This window comes from Diabrotica undecimpunctata, chromosome 4 (genome assembly GCF_040954645.1).
Source record: "Diabrotica undecimpunctata isolate CICGRU chromosome 4, icDiaUnde3, whole genome shotgun sequence".
Classification (NCBI taxonomy): domain Eukaryota; kingdom Metazoa; phylum Arthropoda; class Insecta; order Coleoptera; family Chrysomelidae; genus Diabrotica; species Diabrotica undecimpunctata.
Window position 1 is genome coordinate 105,259,326 of NC_092806.1, and position 22,495 is coordinate 105,281,820.

The 22,495-nt window shown below is 34.1% G+C and overlaps 1 protein-coding gene across 1 annotated transcript in view; it reads right to left on the reverse strand.

The window, feature by feature from the left end:
* Nucleotides 1-22,495, reverse strand: part of LOC140439834 (protein O-mannosyl-transferase Tmtc3-like) — a 636,225-nt gene that overhangs the window by 208,544 nt on the left and 405,186 nt on the right. The window contains exon 7 of the mRNA XM_072529987.1: nt 11,047-11,434. Coding sequence (XP_072386088.1) covers nt 11,047-11,434 — 388 coding nt within the window. The remainder of the gene's footprint in view (nt 1-11,046; nt 11,435-22,495) is intronic.

A 22,495-nucleotide genomic window follows, 5' to 3' on the forward strand; every position in this document is an offset into this window, starting at 1 on the left:
AATAATATTATATCATATTAATAACGTGTGAATAAGTTGTCGATAGTCGAACGAGATCAAATTTGTTCTGAGAGGGAACACGGAGCTGTGGAGAGAATTAGATAATTCATACAAATTTTTCTTGGTACAATCGATATACCAAAATTGCATTAGAAAGGACACTGAATATTACTTGATTTGTTTATGTAGAATAATAAGCTGGATTTTAGATTGTAATTGTATTATATTATCCATGCATTATTGAAGGTTCACGTACGTAGAACGAATTTTGTTTGATAAACATTGTATGCTAATAATTTTTGGAAGTATTTTAATCAGTTTATTTTATTACATTATTTTCATATCATATTATGTTGTTTTATTCCGTTATTCTTTGGACCTAACCCATCAGCTGTAAAGTATAGATATTGAAGCAGGAGTAAAACCTGAGATAACAAAATTGAAAGGTGTGATATAAATCATAAATCAAAAATTTAAATAATATTTTATATATATTTTTGTAAAGTTTTAAAATTAAAATAAATTCTTGATATCATATTAATATATATATATATATATATATATATATATATATATATATATATATATATATATATATATATATATGAAAAAATATGTTTTTCAAATTATTTTTGACCGTACTGTTTTAAATATTGATTTATAGCATCAGCAATCGGTCTGTAGGAAATAAAACTCGATTTGTTCTATGTCTCAATAATATTTCGTCACGGTTTTGTGACTTCTTCAGGAGAAAACTGTATAATTAGTAATTAGAATAAATATTCATATGTTAACAAAGTGAATATTTCAACACTTACAACTATAAGTAAAAATTTAAATTTTTTTAACATATCTACATAAATGACATTTTTGTTTGATTTTAATTTATTTAATTCTAAATAAATTAAAACCAAACAAATTTTTTTTGATTTGAAATTTTTGATTTCTTATTCTCCTAATTCTGTTGTCCGATTTAAATGATTTTTTTAATATGTTATAGCCTTATTCCTTGACAAAATCTCTATAAAAATATTGTCGCTAAATAGGTAAATTTTCATTGTATACCGTGTGTACGAGTTAAACTGTGTTTTTTTTTAAAGTTTGAATCACCCTGTGGAATATTGTAGCATTTATAAAATATTAAAATTAAATCGTAACTATAGCCCCATGCTTTCTCAACATTCCGTTTTTCGATTGATTCGCTTATGTTGGATAATACAAAAGTTAGGTGCTTTAACAACTAGACATGTTTTTTATCAATTTTTATCTCCACAGGAGAGAAAAAAATAATCTTTTTGAAAAAAAGTCATTTGTTACAGTAAAAATCCAGTGAATAAAAGCTTCAACGAAAATTCAAATTAACAATATTTTGGAAATCAAAGTCTAATTGATTACGTCTAATTGATTAAGTGTGCTGGCCATGGTAGAACTTGAATCCCGACCTCATTAAAGTACTCACGGGTAGATCTTGCTGTATGACAACGTGAATTGTCATGCACTAGTCTGAAGTTATCACCAATGAATGGACCAAAGGCATGAGATGGTCTTGGAGAACTTCTTGCACGTATACTTGGGCATTCACACTACCTCTACCGAACACAACAAGATCAGTATTCTTCAAATCATTATTGACCCTCCTCGGTAAGTCACTGTTTCGGTTATAGCGCATGTGGCAAACCTTTATTTTGATACCTATAGACACGTTGGCGTCCATCTGGACCTTTTAGGGCTATTCTGCTCTCATCTGAGAACAGTATATTCTTCCATTCCGCCATAGTCCAGTTAGCATATTCTCGCGAAAAATGAAGTCTAGCCCTACGGTGTTGTAGGAGCAGTTATGGTGCGCCAACTGGACGAAAAACTCTAAAGTTTATATCTGACAGTCTTCTTCTAATCGTTTTTCTACTACCAATAACGTTTCTCACCTCAAGAAGAAACCTACGAGCTTAAGGAGCGGTGGAAAAACGATTTCTTAATACTTTAGTGACAATGAAGCGATCATCTCGAACAGAAGTGCATCGTTTTCGGCCTTGACCTGGCCTGCAGTTATACGATCCTGTCTCCCGAAATTGTCTGATGGCATCTTGTATCGTAGTTCTGGGTACATCGAGTATACCAGCGATATGACGTTGACTGTACCCAGCATCAACTAAAGCCACTGCTCTAGCAGCATCAGTTGGAACGAGTGGCATTTTTAAAATCACAAACAATAAATAAGCACTAAAATTTCAACTTAAACAATATTCGCTCACAATGATATAAAATAACAATTTTAATTACAAATTTAATTTAATTACAAATTGTTCAAGAATTGTTATTAACACGGAAACAGATTTGCAACAATGTCGTACAACGACTATATGTCAAAAATCCTTCGATGACACAAATTTAGGAAACAAAATGTTACAATTAATGTAAACAAAACAATAATAAAGGTGGTGGGGTTAATTTTGCTGGTGAGTTAAATCGTCTGTATTGATGAAAAACATGGCTAGTTATTAAACTACCTAACTTTTGTATTATCCAACATAAGCGAATGAATCAAAAAACAAAATGTTGAGAAAACATGAGGCTATAGTTAGGTTTTAATTTCAATATTTTATAAATGCTAGAATATTCCACAGGGTGATGCAAACTTTAAGAAAAAAACACAGTTTAATTCGTACACCCGGTATACAATGAAAATTTACCTATTTAGCAACCATTATTATAACTATATTGTCAAGGAATAAGGCTATAACATATTAAAAAAATCTCTTAAATCGGACATTAGGTTTAGGAGATATAAGACATTAAAAATTACCCATTTTTAAGGTGGCCGGTTAATTTTGGTCCAGAGTGTATATTGAAGCTATAAAATTGCACTTCAGAAAAAGAATTGGTTGAGAAACAAAATTTTTGAAAAAAGAAATTTCACGATATATTTAAGCAGCCACTCGACAGATCATAAATTAGGGACGGGCTTCATAGCCAATAAAAGAGTTACAATTACACCTTATAATATGCTTCCAACCTATCAACAGAAGAATATTCAAAATAAGAATTAGAGGTAAATTCTTTAAATATTCAATAATAAATCCTCATGTACCAACCGAGGAGAAGTAGGATGAAGAAAAAAAATTAGAAACAACTGGAAGTATTAACAAGGCTGTCCTAGAAATGACGCAGGGGTATTACTAGACTTTAATGCAACGATAGGTAAGAAGAGTGAACACGCTCCAACTATGGAAACCACAGTGTACACGAACAGTCGAACTACAACAGAACTCGCCTGATACACTTAACCGCCGCAATGAACATGATAGTTGCCAGCACATACTATATGCACAAAGATATACATAAGGGAACATGGGGAAGTCCTGATTGGAATACTGTAAATCAAGTCGACCATGTAGTGGTCGACGCAAGACATTTCAGCGACATAATAGACGTATGTGCAAGACGAGGGCAGCAAACATAGTAGTAGGCTAGTAGAAATGATTTATTTCATTTATTACATATTTTGAAAATATGCAATTCCAGTGTAGCTTTCGCAAATCAAAATCAACTAACCATCAAATATTCCTTCTAAGACAAGCTTTGGAAAAAACATATGAGTATGGACTTGATTCTCACCATTTGTTTCTGGAATAAAGCTGTGCCTATGGCAGTGTAGAGAAAAAAGCACTGTACAAAGACATGCAAAAATTCAATAATCCAATACATTTACTGAAAGTGGCGAAAGCAACCCATTTAACAGTCGAGTACACGGTTAGAGTGCCGAAGTATCAAGAATTTTCCAGACACAAATAGGACTTCGACAGGGATATAGCCTATCATGCCTTCTATTCAATATTGCCCTAGACAAAGCTATTAGAGAATCTGGAATAACAACAAGAGAAATCATTATTAATAGGAGTTTACAAATATTAACATAAGCGGATTACATCTATACCGTAGCAAGAAGAAAGGCGAATCTGGTCAAATCGTTCACAACATTGAAAGCAGCAGCAAAAAGAATGGAGCTACACGTTAATACTGGTAAAACTAAGTATATAAAGGTGACAAATAATAAGCAACTAGCAAAAACCGCGATTTTTGCTCTTTGCTAATTACTAAAAAGATCTAGCAGTTGGAATATATACTTTCGAAGGAGTAAGATAGCTTATATACTTAGGCTTACTAATCAACCAAAGTAATACAGTCACTGCAGAAATTAACAGACGTATATATCTAACAAATATAGCGTACTATGTATTAAAGAATCTTTTAACATCAAACATAGTCACAAAAGGAACGAAAATATTGATATACAGAACTCTTCTTACGCTTCAGAAACTTGGACGATGGCAAAAAGCGATGACGAACGTTTAGAATGTTTTAAACGTAAAATCCTCAGAAATATTTATAAAAGCGTACAGGAAAACGGATTATGGCATAGCCGCTATAAATTTGAGCTTTACCGCCTTTATAGTGAACCTAGTATTGGTAGGTTCATCAAAATAAATAGGCTGCGGTGGCTAGTTCACAGAGAAAATAAACCAAATGGAACCGTCAAACACATTTATAACCAAAGACCTATGGAGTGAGGAGAAGAGGCCAGAGGAAGATTTAAGGACCAGGTGGAAAACGACTTATGAGTCATAAGATTACGAAATTGAAAAACCATGACGAGGATAGGAAGGAATCGAAGCAGATCCTAAAACAATCACCACAATACAAAATAAAAAATATCTAAAAACAATAGTCAATGCACAAACAAATAGTGGATAAGTGTTTTTGTTTTGAAAGATTGACAAATATAAAAGAAGAAATATTTGGTTTTGAGAAAAATTGCGGATAGTATTGTGTTATGAAAAATTTAACAATTCAGAAAAAAAATTTCGACGCAAAAAAATATAATTCGAAATAGCGTTAACAATAGCAAAATAATTATAGAAATTAATACAAGTGACGTACATTCTCAAAAAATGCTTTAAAATATTTAGGTATTGTATTATTTTATCATTCATAGGATATTTTCATGGCTTCGGGACAGAAAGTAATAATTCTCGAAACGTAAAATTTATTTGTTTTTAGAAAATAATTTCGTTTCAGGATTTTGAATATAGCGTTGCGTTAACGCAACTATGGGACAATAAGAATAATACATAGAAGACACTAATTTCTTGTGTAAACCTGACTCACCTAATAAACACGTGGTTTTTGTTATTGTGTCTTGCGTATGCTCGGTTTATCGGTCGTATCGAATATCAATACGACTGTATTTTTTGGATACTTTGCCACCGGACCAATACGCGGAAATAGGCTGCTAAATTATCCGTTGGAGAACACAAAATCCATTGGAAAAAAAGATCGCGGCACTGTGGATGGTCGCTACGATCAAACTAATAAAATAAGTGTGGTGCGTTGGAATGATAATTCTGTGGTGACGGTGGCAACCATTGTGATCCAGTAGAGCCTGTGCTTCCCGTAAAACAATACAATCGTAAGGTTAGAAAAGATATCGCTATCCCACAACCCAACATGATAGCTAAATATAATAAATACATGGGAGAAGTGGACTTACATGAAAATGGAGTGGCTAATTATATAATTAATATCCGTGGCAAAAAATGGTGGTGGCCGTTATTTATAAACATGTTAGACTCTGCTGTCGTTAATGCCTGGAAACTCTACAGAATTGTACATGAGGAAAATCCAATTTCGCAGTTAGATTTTAGGTCAGATTTTGTGCGAAGCCTTGTTATTGTTAACAAAAGTAGCACAAAATCTGTTCGTGGATCTAATTCATCCTTACTATCTACCTCGCGTTTGGATAATGTGGACCACATGATTGAATGCAATAATGAAAACTGTAGAACGCGTTGTAGGCTATGTAAAAGTACAACTATTTTTATGTGTAAAAAATGTAATATACAATTGCATCCACATTGTTGTAAAGACTACCACAAGTGAAAATAAAAATATTTTTATGTTATACGTATAGTCCCAATATTGCGTTAACTAATAGAAGTAGGGACGCAAATCCCTTTAATTAGTTCTATCCCACGTCCAAGATGGAATTTTAAAAAGGCCAACTGGACTGACTTCTCTGCGCATCTGGATAAATGCCTAGGGTGGATTACACCTAATATCAAAAACTACCACAGATTTGTTGGTGCCGTCCTAAGTGTAGCCAAAAACACATACCAAGAGGCTATCGCAAAGAATATATCCCTGGCTGGTCGGAAAATAGCGAGGAATTATATCAGAGCTTTCTTGAAACTGGCGACCAAGAAATAGCGGATGAACTACTGTACAGCCTAGACGCCGCTAGAAGCCAAAAGTGGACCGAAACAGTGAAAAGTCTAAACTTCTAGAAATCAAGCAGACAGGCATGGTCATTACTGAGAAAATTAGTGAGTGGTGTCCGCACGAAACGCCGAGAGGCAGCCGTAAAGCCAGATGCCGTAGCAACACATATAGTAAAAACATCCAGGGCACCAAAGGATAAAGCACACACCATTTTCGTAAAGAGAGAACTTAAAACTTTAAAACACGTAGCCACAGAAACGGAGCATTCCCTCCCCTTCACCAGCGAAGACATATCAAAGGCTCTTAAAGACGTTAAGCCAGCAAAGGCACCAGGATTTGATAATATTCACCCTGAATTCCTAATAAATTGTGGCAAGTATACAAAAGTTTGGCTGGCTCGATTTTTCACAGACATCATGGTAACTGGAAATATTCCACAAGAACTAAAGCGCTCTAAGATAATAGCCATACTAAAGCCAGGAAAACCCACCGACAACCTAAAAAACTACAGACCAATTGCGCTTCTCTCTGCCATCTACAAACTATTAGAGAGGCTTATATATAATAGAATCAGTACAGAATTGTTCCAGGCGATCCCAGTCGAACAAGCGGGTTTTCGACCAGAACGAAGCTGTGCAGACCAGGTAATGTCACTCACCACCTACATCGAAGTGGGTTTCCAAAGAAGACTTAAAACTTCAGCGGCATTTATTGATCTCTCAGCAGCTTACGATACAGTATGGAGAGAGGGCCTTATATACAAAATTCTCCGTGCAATCCCCTGTAAACCAATAGCACGCCTAATAGATAGCATGCTCAACGACCGAATGTTTCAAGTAGTGATGGGCACAGATATCAGCCTACCAAAGAAACTTAAGAATGGCCTACCACAGGGGTCAGTGCTCTCTCCACTACTATTTAGCTTATACCTAGCAGATATGCCGGAAACACAGTCAAGAAAGTTCGGATACGCCGATGACTGGGCCCTCGCTACACGATGCAGAATACTAGAAACGTCTGAAGAAGTTATGACGGCAGACTTATATACATTGGGCAAATATTTTCGCAAGTGGCGACTTCAACCAAATGCATCCAAAACAGAAGTTAGTTGATTTCACCTGAACAATAAACTTGCTGGAAAGGAACTCAACATACGGTTTGAAAATACCACACTTACCCACAATAAAACACCGAAGTACCTGGGCGTACCACTAGACAGAGCGCTATCATTTAAAGAGCATTTAACAAAAACTGCCCAAAAGTTGAGTACAAGAAATAACATTATACAGAATCTCTGCGGTACCACCTGGGGAGCATCGGTTTCCACTCTCCGCTCTACTGCCTTAGCCCTTGTTTTCTCGACCGCTGAATATTGTGCTCCAGTCTGGCTACACAGTCCACACGTAAAAAAGGTCGACAATCAGCTGCACTATGAGGATGATAGCTGGTACAATTAAATCAACTCCCACCCAATGGCTTCCAGTATTAAGTCACATCCCACCTCCACATTTACGACGAGTCGACGCACTTACACGTGAATACAAAAAGATCATGAACAATATAAACCTGCCGATCCACCAAGATACCGAGGATGCACGAAATACCCGTCTCCGTTCTAGAAAACCACCAATGAAAACGGCAAGAATGATACATGAGGAGTTCAACATCACGAATGCATGGTCCCAAGAATGGAACGAATGGCAAAATAACATGCCCTGCATTACCCACAAGCCACCAGGTTTTGATCTTCCACGCAAAACATGGTCCACTCTAAATAGGATCCGAACCAGACATGACGGATGTGCATACATGCTACATAAATGGGTAAAGAACCCGTATCTTCAATGTGACTGTGGGGAGAACCAAACCATCGACCACATTATTAAAGAGTGTCCCTCAAGATCCTACAATGGTAGCCCTGAAGACTTCCTGTTTGCAACTTCAGAGTCAATTGATTATATAAATACACTTGATGTTTGTAACTATTTAAAGTTTGTCAAATACCTATATTACTAGTGTTTGTGTATTTGTTCTAAATGTGTTGTAATTGCCATACGATAAATAAAATAATTGCGTTAACGCAACGTTAAAAAAAATCGACGTGTAATTTTGTTGTCTTCATGTAGCTTTTAAATTATCTTTATTTGTGTTTAATTAAATATATATTTAATAAAAATCATTGGTTTTATAATGTTTTCTACAAGTGGGCCTAAATGGGTTAAGAGCTGATACCAACGTCAAAATCAAAAGATAAAAAACTAACACAACGAATAGTAAATAAAAAATGAATAATGAGGAAGCTGATAGTATCCGCATAATAATGAATCAACATGTTGACGGACAATTTCTATGACAAAGTTATCACAATACGGATCCATCCAAAGCGCATCCGTTAGTTTACAAACACAAATAATACCTTTCAATATTGATTACAAATATTACTATCATCTATACCAACTGCACAATAATATTAATCCTCCCGATCCCTCAACCATTATTGCCATCATGCTCTTACAGAGGTCCCGCTGTATTCATGTTCTATTCCCTATTAAATGGAGTGACAACTTGGTAACACGGTATAACATCTAACGATTTAGTGTTTCAGTAGATGTCGCAAGATTTATGTGGAATTGTATTAATTTGAGAAAGGTCGTTTATAATAGTCAAAAGTTTTACGCTTCATCGTTTCGGGTATAGCATCATAAATTACGTCATATGGCGTATGTATATAAATGAGAGCGGCCTGTGAACGGTACGAGGGATGTTCTACACATAATCGGTATAATTAGGCACAGTTGTGAAAAGTTGAAACGGTGCTTAGAAATGAATGCAGCATTTTTAAATTTCGTAATGAGCTCATGTTCTGCATTTCGTTGTATGAATGCATCTTTCTTTTTAAACTACTTGTTTATTTTAAATAAAATTTTAGAGATAGCATTAAACATTCTTATTGATTAACCTGAAACAGATATCATGGTAGATAGATTGTGTAGGGATAAAAGTGGACATATAATTAGTACCAGTGAAATAGTACAAAGCAGGTGAGTGCAGGTGGGAACTTTAAAGAACTACTTGGTACAGAAGTTGAAAATTATACGTCGCTCCAGAGACAAAGACAGCATTCCCACGTAGAAACTCCTTTAGTATTGAACATGAGAGACGCAATCACGTCTTATAAACTACAATTCACAATTGACAATATAGTAGTTAAAATCTGCGAAGAGGATCAAACGCCAGCGGAATGGTGAACTGCGGATCATATGCCCACTGCACAAATGGTTTTGGAATGTAAAAATTATAGGGGTATAACTCTTCTGAACACAATATATAAAATGTTATCTAATACCCTATACAGCCGTTTATATACATACGTAGAAGAACCTAGTGAACACCAAAGCGGTTTTAGGCCAGGTAGGTCAACAATTGGCCAGATTTTTGTGTTACGTCAAATCTTCTCGACGAAAAAACCAATGGATTTTTTAATACTTTTCATCTCTTAAGTAAGATATTCGATCTGATATTGGTTGAAAATCTACAGCTGCTTTGACTTTCTTTGATACCATGAATCCAAAATATCTCTTGGTACCCCAACTCTTGAACAGCGTGCTCTTTCCTATTTTTATTATTTCATTTCTTGCAGATCAAGGATATCTATTGTGTAATTTTCCATAATTTAAAGAAAAGCAAGGGAATGTTATATATTTTTTGTTAATGAAAATTAATTATAATTAATTTTCATTAACAAAACATATATAACATTCCCTTACTTTTCTTAGATACATCTCAATAAGATTCAATAGTACATGAACAATATAATATAATTAAATAAAGAAAATCAAAATAATATTTCCCTTTACTGGGATTTAAATTCATTCGTTTCTTACCAATGAACCTTAACGGCATAAAGATTCATACGAACTAATGAAGTTGTCAGAGCTTGCGTTCTGGCTCAAACAGAACCTCACTTTTAACTGTCTGAAAATCAAAAATTTAGTTATTGCCGACAATTCAAAGAATTACCTCCTTTTAAATGTAGTTACATTGGGTTTTTCGATTAACCTTGGGTAAGCCTTTACGTGTCAAGTTCAAAGCTACCATACATTTCAAACCTTATAAAAAAACTTTTTTTTTTGCACATAGTAACAAAAAACACCACTATGTTACTAGCAAAGTTTTTTAATATTCTTACTCTACAATTCTAAGTTACGGTAAGATCAATAATGTTTTAATAGATAATATATGGTAGCTAATTATAATTTATTCTCTTTCAGCCCTGAAGAAGCTGAAGAAGCCAAATTAATTCTCTTTGGCGAAAACGTTCGGCGAAACAATTGATACACATTAGAGTCTTTCTTGCAGATTTCCCCAATATTTAAGAGTTTACTATATATATATATATATATATATATATATATATATATATATATATATATATATATATATATATATATATATATATATATATATAATATTTAGTTCTCCTTTCATTTTTAATAATCGTACCTACGATGACGTCATCATTACGTCGTTAGAACGCCATCCATTTGTCGTTCGCTTCTAGTAGGATACTTAATATTTTACCATAGCTTCGAATATGGCTTTGACAGCCGAAAGAACTCAAAAAGGAACCCTGAGATTAAATTTAAACATTTGATTTAAAGTGTCTGTAATTGAGATATATTTGGAATAGAATACTGATTAAATGAATTAATTGTTTGTTGTGTCCGATTATTGAAATATATCACAAAATCTACTTAAAATGAAACTTACCCACGTCGTCTTCTTGTACACTAACAGCAGTCTTGAAAAATTTCAAGGCATCTTCAAAATTTCCTTGACTTTCCAGTGCATGACCCACGTTATTAAATAACTTGGCATTTCTCTGGTTTACCCTGAGTCCACTCATAAATATTGAATACTCATTTTCCCAATCCCAATTCCTTAAATAAGTCTTTCCTGCGTGAGATGCAAGCAGCAGACACATAAGGAAATAAAAGAGTTTCTTGTGTCTTTTCTGAGATAAAACGTGGAAACCATATCCCACTAGCATACAGAAACCCATCGAAGGCATGTAAAGGACTCTTTCTGCTATAACGAAACCAACTGGGAAGAAGAAGTTTGACGCTGGTATAAAGGGAAACACCATTAGCGATGTGCTCTGAAACAAAATAATATATAACATTAAAATGTTATAATAATATAGCTCCTAAAATAAAGTTTATTAAACATAATTTTTTTTCGTAAATATGTATATAGCTAGGTTCGAATTACCGCCTAATTAATTTCAATTATATTTTGTTCTTGAAACGATACGGATGATTTATTGCTAATTCATTCTACATATTGATGATTCAAATATTTTTTAAGTGTTTTGTGGTGAAGATAGAATTGTTCGTCGGATCGTGACGTGTACATCATTGGAAAGAAGAGGTAATAGCGAATATGCTGAGACCGAAATAACACACATTGAGCCATTGCCAAAGGGCATTACATCATATCTCCTTTGTTATTGGTCCCATTGGACCGTGGTAAACGTTAACTGAAAGGGAAGGATATAACGAATATATTACCACGTGACCACAATGACCACTGAGAAGGTAACGTGGTCGATAAACCAGGCCCATTAGACAGAGATGCAGGGACTGCTTTGCGTCAGTTTTCTCTGTCGTATTGGGGGAACGCGACTGTATTGCAAGAATCGGTCTATGTTGTATTATATGTCTATGTAATCAATATGTAATATAATACGATATTCTAGACATAGAGACAGTACGTGCTTATAAATTAGAATTTCGTGAATTCTATCTGATGTTTGTCTTTTTAAATTTGTGACAACTGTGACTTGAATTTACAGAATTGTTGGTTATTTATTTATTAGGTGCAGACGAAACTGGTGTGATTTAAATGAACAAGAACTTAACAATAGGCATGATCAAGATGTAGAAAAAGAGAACAACACTAGTAGTATACCACATTAGTTTGAAAATCAAGTCAATTTTTTAAGTGCTGAAAGTTATCTGAGCGATAGTGATATTAATAAAGTATTCCTATAAGAAGTTTACCGTCATTATCAGAAGGTGGTCCAAGTATATGGACTGTTCTTTGCTACACTAAGTTCAACATCCAACAAAATAGGAGCCAATGAAGGAAATCGAAATAATCTACTAGAAAAACGAAGTGTTTAACAAAACTACAAATGAAATAAATGAAAATATGCTGTTGGAGAGGCTTATCTAAGTAAAAAGGGTAAAGATGTTCTTTACAAGAAATTGAAGTCGGCATGTAGAACATCTTGTCAAAGAAAATGCAATTCGAAAATATTTGAAGAAAAAGAGCAAGAAATATTCACGTTTTATTGGCACAAAAAAATAACAATAATGTAAAGAGCGATTTATGTTATCTTGGGATCAAACGGGATCTACAGTATGACAAATATTAAGGCCAGGTGAAGTTAAGATTCAACACATTAGTGTATTCCTTTACAATTGATGGCGTAAGTACTGTAATTTGTAAGATAATACTTCTAAGTTAATGTCTCACAACAAGTAGTTAAGGCTTTATCCAAATGCCAAGAAAGAGAAAGAGCCGACCAAGATCGTAGGGACACTACTTTTCGAGCTTCAAGTTGGGGGAGGGGGCAGCGGGGGAGAAGTCGATAAATTAGTCATTTCTTATGTTTTTCGCAAATATTTCGGAAACTATGCTGTTTAGCGTAAAAAAGGTTTAATACAAAAATTTTCTACGTCAAATTTAAAAGAAGAAAGGTCAAATGCATAATTGTTCTAAAATCAACGGTTCCGGAGTTACGGAGGATGAACAAGTTTAGGTTTTCCATATTTTTTATATTTTTTGGGCAAATAATAATATTATTACTGTGGAAACTAATTTTTTTAACAGGATTGTGTTTTGTAAATGTAATTTGCTATTTCCGTGGCCAGTGGTATGTAAGTGATAAGCTCTTGAAGAAACGTAAACCTCACCACCTTCTTAAGGGGCGCTAGTTTTTAAGTGTAAAGAGGTTTCCACAGCCTAGGCCATATAAACCTGTGGCAAGGAGAAACTTACTCTGAACTTTCTGTGGACAATGTCGCATGAATATATGTCCAACAGTAAATTCCAACAAAATAATTTTTAATTTTAAAAACATTTTTGGCAAAATAATGATATTAAGTAAACTTTTCATCAGTTCGAGTAAACGTATTTATCAGTCCTCTTCAAATACAACATCCTCCCCTTCTACATCTTCGTTTGTAATGGTTGTGCCCCTATTATCACATCCTAGGCCTAAGCAATTGGTGCATATGCTTGAGTAGTTTAGACCACTGTTTCTACACTGACAGTTATGGATGCATTCGTCTTTGCAAGTACTCATTATGAGGAAAAGTAATTTCTCGGGAGCTGCAGCAAGTACTGTTGTAATTTGTGTCAGGTGTTCGTTAATTTTCTTCCAACCCCACTCACACGGCTTCTTCTTCTCATTCAGCCACTGCTGTACTTGGTGGTGGGTTCTGAATAAATTCTGGCTGAAAGCTGCTGAAGTGGAGGATAGTGCAAACTTGAGCAAAGAATGTATAGGCTGCTTTGCAATAGCCTTCAAGTAAGACTGATATCGAAAACAATCTAGATCTTTCATGTTCCTGGCACCAAACATCGCAAGAGGGAAATGCTTTCCGGTGTCAGCTACTTCACTTTGGTCAGCTTTGGGGTCGTTGAAGACTTAGTTCTTTCTTATAGATAGCCGATACCGTGTCACATTCTGTAAATGCGTATATTGTAGGGAACACATCCTTCATATTCCCAATGCCTTGCTGAATTTATTTTCTTATGATGCGTGGACAGTCAACAAAACTAGTAAGTCCGTGTTATTACCAATTACACAAGATCAGTCGCCGTCAAGTCAGCGTCACCCAATGATTGATGAACTGTACAACCACATATTTGCAAGTGTACTGTAAGAAGTGAAATAAGTCCCATTTTGTTGTTAGCGTTAGCTAAACTTCACTCTGGTTTATATTTACATAGATTGAATAGATTACAGACATAGACTATACATTGAGTCTTCAACTTTTACTTTAAGTCTAGAACGTGCACTGCGTAGGTGTTCTTCATCTTTTGTATTTCCTTGCTGATATCCATCAATTACAACAGACGCTGTTCCGTAATGAGTATGTCTCTCATCGCTCCTTACTGAGCAAACCATCCGATGTAACAGAGTGTTTAGGTTTACATGGTTGTACCATGGTGGCGTTAATGTAGTCGACCTGGTTATAGAGGGTAGGGACTTAATAAGTAATTTCCTTTTTAAGTGTATCTCATTGCATGTTTTGTTTTCAATATGATTTAATGCCAGGGTTTTGACTTCAACCGCTTTATCACAGTTTACGTTTTCATTTTCCTATAACCACCGTTGATAAGGAAGAGAGTTTAGGTGTTTTAATGTTTTAATACTTCGTATTTATTTGTTTTAGAAGTAGTGTGCATAGTACCTTTTTTGTTTCCAATTTAATGTAGAATATTTTTGTATAAAACACTGTTCACGTTATACCGCACAGTTTTAGAAATATTGACGAAAAACGTAAAAAACTATTAATTTATCGACTTTTCTCTATCTACCCCCACCACTAACCCGACGCTCAAAATAATATAACTTTTTAGTGAAGAATATATGGACCATATAGAACAATTTAATGTTCGAGGAAAACTTTTACTTTGGATATCGGGGTTAGACTTTTTTGGAGCAATTGTACCATACTATTTAATTTTTTCCGAAATAAGAATGTCACTACAACCGTGAAAGTTAAAAAAAGCTATTTAGGGCTGACTTACATGTTACATAAATTCTATTAATCAATCAAGCTAAACTTTGGTTATATCGTGAAATATTTAACAATTAAATAAATATTTAAAATTTATTTTAAGTTTTAAACCTTCAGAGGTAAACATTTGCGATAATTGTAATATGTTTGCAGCTAAAGTAAAGGCAACCAAAGAAGATTAAAAAAAGTAACATCAACGTAAAAAATTTGCACATTTAAAAGAGGCAGAATATAGATACACACTTGGATCTCTTGATATCGCGAAGGCCTAAACAGATGAGAAAGTTAAAGTGCTAAATTTTTTTCAAAAGAAAGTTGAACATTAATAATTGAATTACACCATATATGATGAAATACCAGCTGGACCAAGAAAAGAGACCGTCCGGGTAAATGAGAACGAATCGCATATTCGCCGATCCCACAACGTATGGCATAGGAAAATAAATACGAACCTCCGATTGGTCCTAATTTAAACGTCATTTACGAGTCACCGTACCTTGAAATTTTTACGTTTTATGTTTTTTTTATTTTCTATTGCTATTGAAATAGTATTCAGAATTTTAAGAGATTGTATACTAAAGAACATTGGCTTTAAATCTTACACAATTAAGTAGTAGATTTTATCATAACTCTTTATGAATTGTACTTGAAACAGAGAGAAACGTATTTTAGCAATGGAAGATGTTCTAGATCTCTCCTTAACAAAATGCTTGTATTTAAAAGAAGGAATGACTTTTCTGTAGAGGAGTAATGTAATACACCAGACGTATATAAAGTTTACAGGAAGAACAAACAGTAGACATTAGAGGTGTATGTACACTTCCCGTCATATAAAACTGGTACACTTTTTTTTCCCAATGTAAACCTGGGTTCAGACTGGATACAGTGGTTCGTGAATTAATTCGCTGTTGCCATCACAGATAACGGAATTGCACTAAATCTAATTAAAAAAAAATAAAGTTATTATTAGATAGGTATTATTTTTATCATTAACAATAAAAAACCGTATTTAATAAATTTAATAACCAGATATAGGGTTCAGCTAATATCCAAAATATTTGAAGGATCTTTAAACCTAGATTATGGGCACAGGGAACATATCTACTGTATCTAATTCTAATATTTTACTTTAATTACCTAGCGAACACGAACTGTATTTTGTATTAATAAGTTTAGTCACAGGCCAACTACCAAAATTAATTTATTATTTATTATATGAATGATAACATTAACAAAAACTAACATTATACTTTATCCAACGTAGATTATAAAGTGACAGATCCAATACCTCACTGTAATGTTTTAATATAATAATTTAAAGTTATGTCTAGATTGATTTTATCTATCACTATATTTGAATTGAAATATTTTCATAAATTATAATAAAATACAAATCAAGGTATGAGTACTTAATTGAGATAATGAAAAATTACAAAATTAATATGAGAATTTTTTAGGATTGCATGTTTAAACAAATTTAATGTGACTGACGGATCGAGAATGCTCGATGTTTTAGTTTTTAGAATACTCAAAACTGGCGGTCTGTCACAGAGCCCTGCTTTTAGCTGATTTCATATAATATTTTCGTTGAACTGGCAACAGTGCCCTAGAAATTAGAATGACACATGTGACAAGATCAACTTACACAACTTGAAAAACATGATTTTCGGTAATAAGAGTTGTACCAGTTTTTTATGACGCGAACGGTACCTGTAGCCCAGGCTACAACCAGACTACCAAGCTGCTCAAGAAAAATATGTAAACATTCACCTGCCACAACATTCTCACATGAAAATGATATAAAAATTGCATACAATTTGGTATGTATAATTACCAAGAGGGATACGCTATATATAGCTAATGGTATTCATCCACCACCAGAATGATTTTGCTCATTGAAAAAGAGTTTAGACAGCAATATGCAAACTCTTCCAGAAATATCTGGGACACAAAAATATAATATATCACTCGCGGAAGACCATGGAAATGATGCTGATTCTGAAGAACCTAAAACTCTTTTTTCAAGAATTAACTCAATTAGAAAATCTCTTTGACTGAAAAAAAAATGGAGCTAAATTAAATCCCACTATATTTCCACAAACACCGAGACAGGTTTGGTTTCTGCTTTCTACACTTTTGGAAGTTACAGTGAAGTAGAGCAAAAAAATAAGTGAACTTTACAAGTAAGAGCGGGTCGGCCAGCAGGATCTCGACTTACCATAAAGGCTTTATGGCCACACAGCTATAACACTTTCGGACATTTACCTTCCAGGAAAAGAAAGGCTCCTCATAATTTGGAAAGTTGTATATATGGCAATAAATCATTGGGTATGATAAAAAAAAGCAAAAATATAACACCAATATAAATTTTGACTATACCTAAATAAAAAGAATATTTAAATAAGTTTTATTTTTTCTCTAGTTAGTAACAACAAAAATTCGTTATCCTTTATATATCTTAAATGGGGTGCTTAATATTATTATATTCCCTTTATTTGCGGTATAGCACTGTCAGTACTATAGGATGGCTAAACTAAAAAAAAAACATTATTACACATGATTAGTCTCGAGTTAGTAATAGACAATTTGTTAACACGTTCACTGCCGGTATAAAATTTGAATGGACCCTCAGGTGCCGTTAGCATATTTTTAGTATTTTAGCTTCTTTTGTATAATAGTTTTTTAATTGAATAATATCTAGTTGATAATTGGGGTATAATTATCAAATTACGTCATCACGCATACGTGGCGTAGTCGACACCGAACAAAGAATTGCATGTTAGGTGCCGAGTTGTGTTTTAGTTACTTATATTGTATTTTAGGGTAGAATAATTCAAGTCAGACAGAAATGTTTAAATAAAAATAAAACAGTTAAACAAAACAAAATTTGAACATAAAAACTAAATTGTACATAAAATAAAATTAAAAATATAAAATACAAGATTATTTTGAACGTCACATTTTAAAACAAGGTGTAAACATAATCCTGGTTGACCAACTCATAGATTACATCTACGAGTCATCTATCTCTTGTTTTGAGTTTTACACCCTCTACAGTCTTTTTTCGAGCTCGTTTATGGTCAACCGTTTGTTCAAATTTTGACGGCAAATGGTGTGATTCATTTGCTCTTATAGTTTTTTTGGGACAAATTTTAGTTTGGGCTCCCTCTAGAAGTTCCTCAATAATGGCCAAATGAAAATCATATAAATTTTTTCTTTGACCTGAATACGCATTGATTAAAAAATGAGAATTTATGAGCATTACTTGAAAAAAGTGGATTAATATTTGGGCTCCCTCCAAAAGTTCCTCAATAATGGCCAAACGAAAATCATATAAATTTTTTTCTTTGATCTGAATACGCATTGATTAAAAAATGAGAATTTATGAGCATTACTTGAAAAAAGTGGATTAATATTTTTTTGTACCACCGTAAGCTTTTACGCTCACATGGGATGTAAGCCAACATTTGATCTTTACAATCTACACCCGACGTATTTTCATTATATTGTGCAATGGACTCAGGCTTTTCTTTTTCAATGCCTCTCCTGTTCGAAACCGTCACGAAATCACCAGAATACTCTGTAGTAATAAATGAAACATCCCTTTTATCACGCCACTTTCCCATAACAACATCAGAACTGTCATTACACTTTAGAATTATTTCACCTCTATTGAGTTTAGAACTTAAAACTTCATGAGAATTTCTTTTATGATTCAGTTGTAATGTTCCTTTGCAATAAGTCTTCCTTTCGAAAAGGGCAACCGACAATGTGTAACTATTGTAGAAATTGTCCATGAATAAAGAATGACCTTTTTACAGATATGTCTCCATTAGTTGAAAAACAACGTCTGAGCTATGCCCCCTTTCACTATATTGAACTTTTGCTTCAGTAAACACAGCTATTTTTAGAGTAAATCCGTTAGGTATAGCCAGAACATAAAGTTTCACCCCGTACTTATGCCGTTTGCTCTTTATATACTACCTGAACTGCAGTCGGCCTCTCCACAAAACCATTGATTCATCAATGCATAAATTTTTTGACGGATAATATATTTGAGACATTTTTTGGTTGAAGTAATCGACAATCGGTCTCAATTTATATAATCGATCTTGAGGAAATGTATCTCCAACACCTGGATTTTTTACAAAATGTAGGCAACGTAAGATTAACAGGAAACGATTTCTTCCCATATAGTTATTGATGCAAGTAAGATTGAACAATTGCGTTTATTTCAGTAATCATTTATTTCATTAATTTTAATTGTTCCCATATGTAAAACCAAACCAAAAAATATACGCAATTCCCCTATAGTAATTGGTTTCCACTCCGTTATTCTAGATTTCTCTTTTTCGAAAATTTCTTCAGCATACCTATTTGTTTCATTAACGATAAGTTAAAAAAATGTGTCATCTGCCGAAAGATTTAAATAATCTATCGGATTATTGCCTAAATGTTGAACTAATAATCCACAATTTCCCGTAAAAATGATATTTTGTTTGATCAGAAGTGGATCGTCCCATACATAATTATTTTGATTAGTAAATATCGGTACCTGTTCCTCAGCAGCGATATCAGTATCTTCATGGTTAGAATGCTGTGATTCACAACCCGAATCCGTCAAATCCATAAATCTTCATCGTCGGCGTACTCGCTTCCACTCGACTGATAATCATCAAAGCTGTCATCATTAGATTCTTCCAGTATTTGTCGTAATTCTTCATGCGTTAAAGGCTTCTTCAAGTCGAATTCTGTTCTTCTTTTTTTAACGCCAGACGGAACAGGGTTATTACCAGAAGCCATAATCAAACACTGTTAATTACTTACAAAACAAAATTATGACTTTCGAACCGATATGAAATTTGAGACAATAAACCTTCTCGCAGTGTCGATGAAGTCTGATAGCTATAAAGCAAGTGCCGACTACTTAACTCCGACTGTGCCGACTCACCTATGGTGTGGTCGACACAGAGCGTATATAGCCGAGCACGTCACAGTGGCGTGACCGGCAGTGAATGTGTTAAACAATGAACATGGTATTCCCTTCAAATTGGCCCGTTTACCAGAAAATATCCCATTTGGAAAAAAATCCGCCCCATATTACTGAATTTTACGTAAAAAACTATAACAAGAAGATTTTAAACAAATCCCCATTATAAATCTAGAAACGACACTGTTAGCTACTGCGTAGCAAATTGTATTTGGCGCCAAATCATAATATCCCCTTGCTATATTTATCACCAATCCCAGGGCCGTATTGGGGGACTTGCCCATTGGTAATTGGCACTTGCCCATTCTGTACGTAGTGGGATCGGTGAATATGCGAACTGGCCCTACCAATCGACGTCCTCCACTGTCATCTGTATTATCTATAACTTTAAACCAACGATCTTTAAAAGTGAAATATTCAAAGAAAAACGTACAAAAACGTACACAGGGACAATTGTTGGTCTTCTAGTCTGTTTTAAATTATAAGAGAGTAATCAAAAATTATTCACTCTTAAACATACACTATAATCTCGTTTATACGATCGGCCTTGTTTAAATATCCGTATGATTTGTTTTACAATTCCTTAAATAATCAAGTTTAAGGGGAAGGTATCATTTACAGATGAATTATCCAAATTCCACAACGCTCACGAATTTCGAACGTAAAACATTAAAATGAGAGGTAAAAGATCCCTTTCGCTTTCGACGCTCCATTCAATCCGTGACTTCTTATTTCTTTAATTATTTGTAGACCCAACGACTTGAGAAATTCCAGTTAGAATTCCGGAGTCTGTAAATAAATCACAATCAAAGTTCCTAATTTCGTTTCGAACTCTAACTTTGGTTTCCAATATTTTAACTTCAGATTTTATTGTAGGGTCCAAAAGGTTCGTAAATCCCTTTTAATTGAAAAGATTAATTAATTAATTGGCCTCTTTTTAAAGCAGTAAGGATCTTTATCGCTATTTCTAGAACAGGGCTCTTAAATCCTATGTAAAACCGTACTAATAATCAGATTATTTTTATTGCATTTATATATTTCTGAATAGTTGCCATATTTGAAACTATAGGTTTATAAGTTATAAACAACTACTTTTGAAGAAAATAAGCATGAACAGTTGATAAAATAAACGAAACAATAACAAGCAAAAGGAAAAGAGAAAAGTCTCCTACAGTGGTTTGTAATGAGCCACTACTGGCCATGGCCAGATCCCATGTTCAGATAAAGGAGGAGGGTTTGGCATAACAACCCTTCCCTGTAAGTATGTGATTGTTATGAAACTCAAATATGCATCGAAACAACCACAAGATGGAGAGGGTAACTTTATTACCAAACTTTCCACATTTAAGAGAGGCGTAGTTGAACACCTGATTGCTTCAAAATATTTATTAAGGACCACTGAAGCAATAAAACACTTAAGATGTATTTTTCCTTCGATTTATTTAAAGTGAACTTAAGGGCTGATTCAACATTGATAATTATCGCAATTCTGATAATAATAAAAAGAGTTATACAAATATTAGCTTTACAGTGCTAGGAGGCAGTAACAGAGATACATAGAGTTGGGAGAAACAAACCTTTATACGTTTTAACACAAAACACCGGTTCCCGTTAGCGCATACGTGGCTGACGCAGTTTTCGACACCCGGTCCTTACTTGCCGAGAGGCCAATTCGCACTGTCGTGTCCTTGTCTTAAGTCCTATAACGCGGGGTGAAGAGAGATTATGAAGGAGAGGGTCGCAAACACATTAACACGAAAGCTGACGAGTTGCGGGTATAAGTTGATAAAATAACTATATTACGACTACAATATTATAAATAGGTTATTTTTACAACAACAAGGACGGAAAAAAGGGGACGAAAGCTGTTACCGAAAAGTGGTTTACGACTTGAAATATGGAATGTACGATCACAATAGATTTGATCCAATACGCAATTTTTGTACGGACCAGAAATCGTCACGAAACTGCTTGTACCTAGTTTTATGAGCATGTTTGTCATTTGTAATTTTTTATTGGAACACTCAGAAGGACAATACGATGACGATTATCTTTTTATTGGCACATATTTTGTTTACTGTGCAGGAGCGTGACAGTTACGTGACGGTTTTCCTTTATGTAGGAACAAACCTTACAAAAACCTGGAGCAGTGCAACAGTTAACAGAGCAACTGAACAGGTACAAAATTGACATGTGCGATATACAGGAAGTTCGCTGAGTTCGCTGGATCGAATCAGGAGAATAAACACTCAGGAAGGAATAATCTACTAAATTGAAATTGATTAAAATAAGTTTAGTTAATTTATATTCAGAGAGAACGTTTTCGGAATTATTACCATTGTTAATGAACTTAGTACATGCTATATAACCTCATCATCAAGCAGAGAGTGCGTTTAACTATAATATTACACAC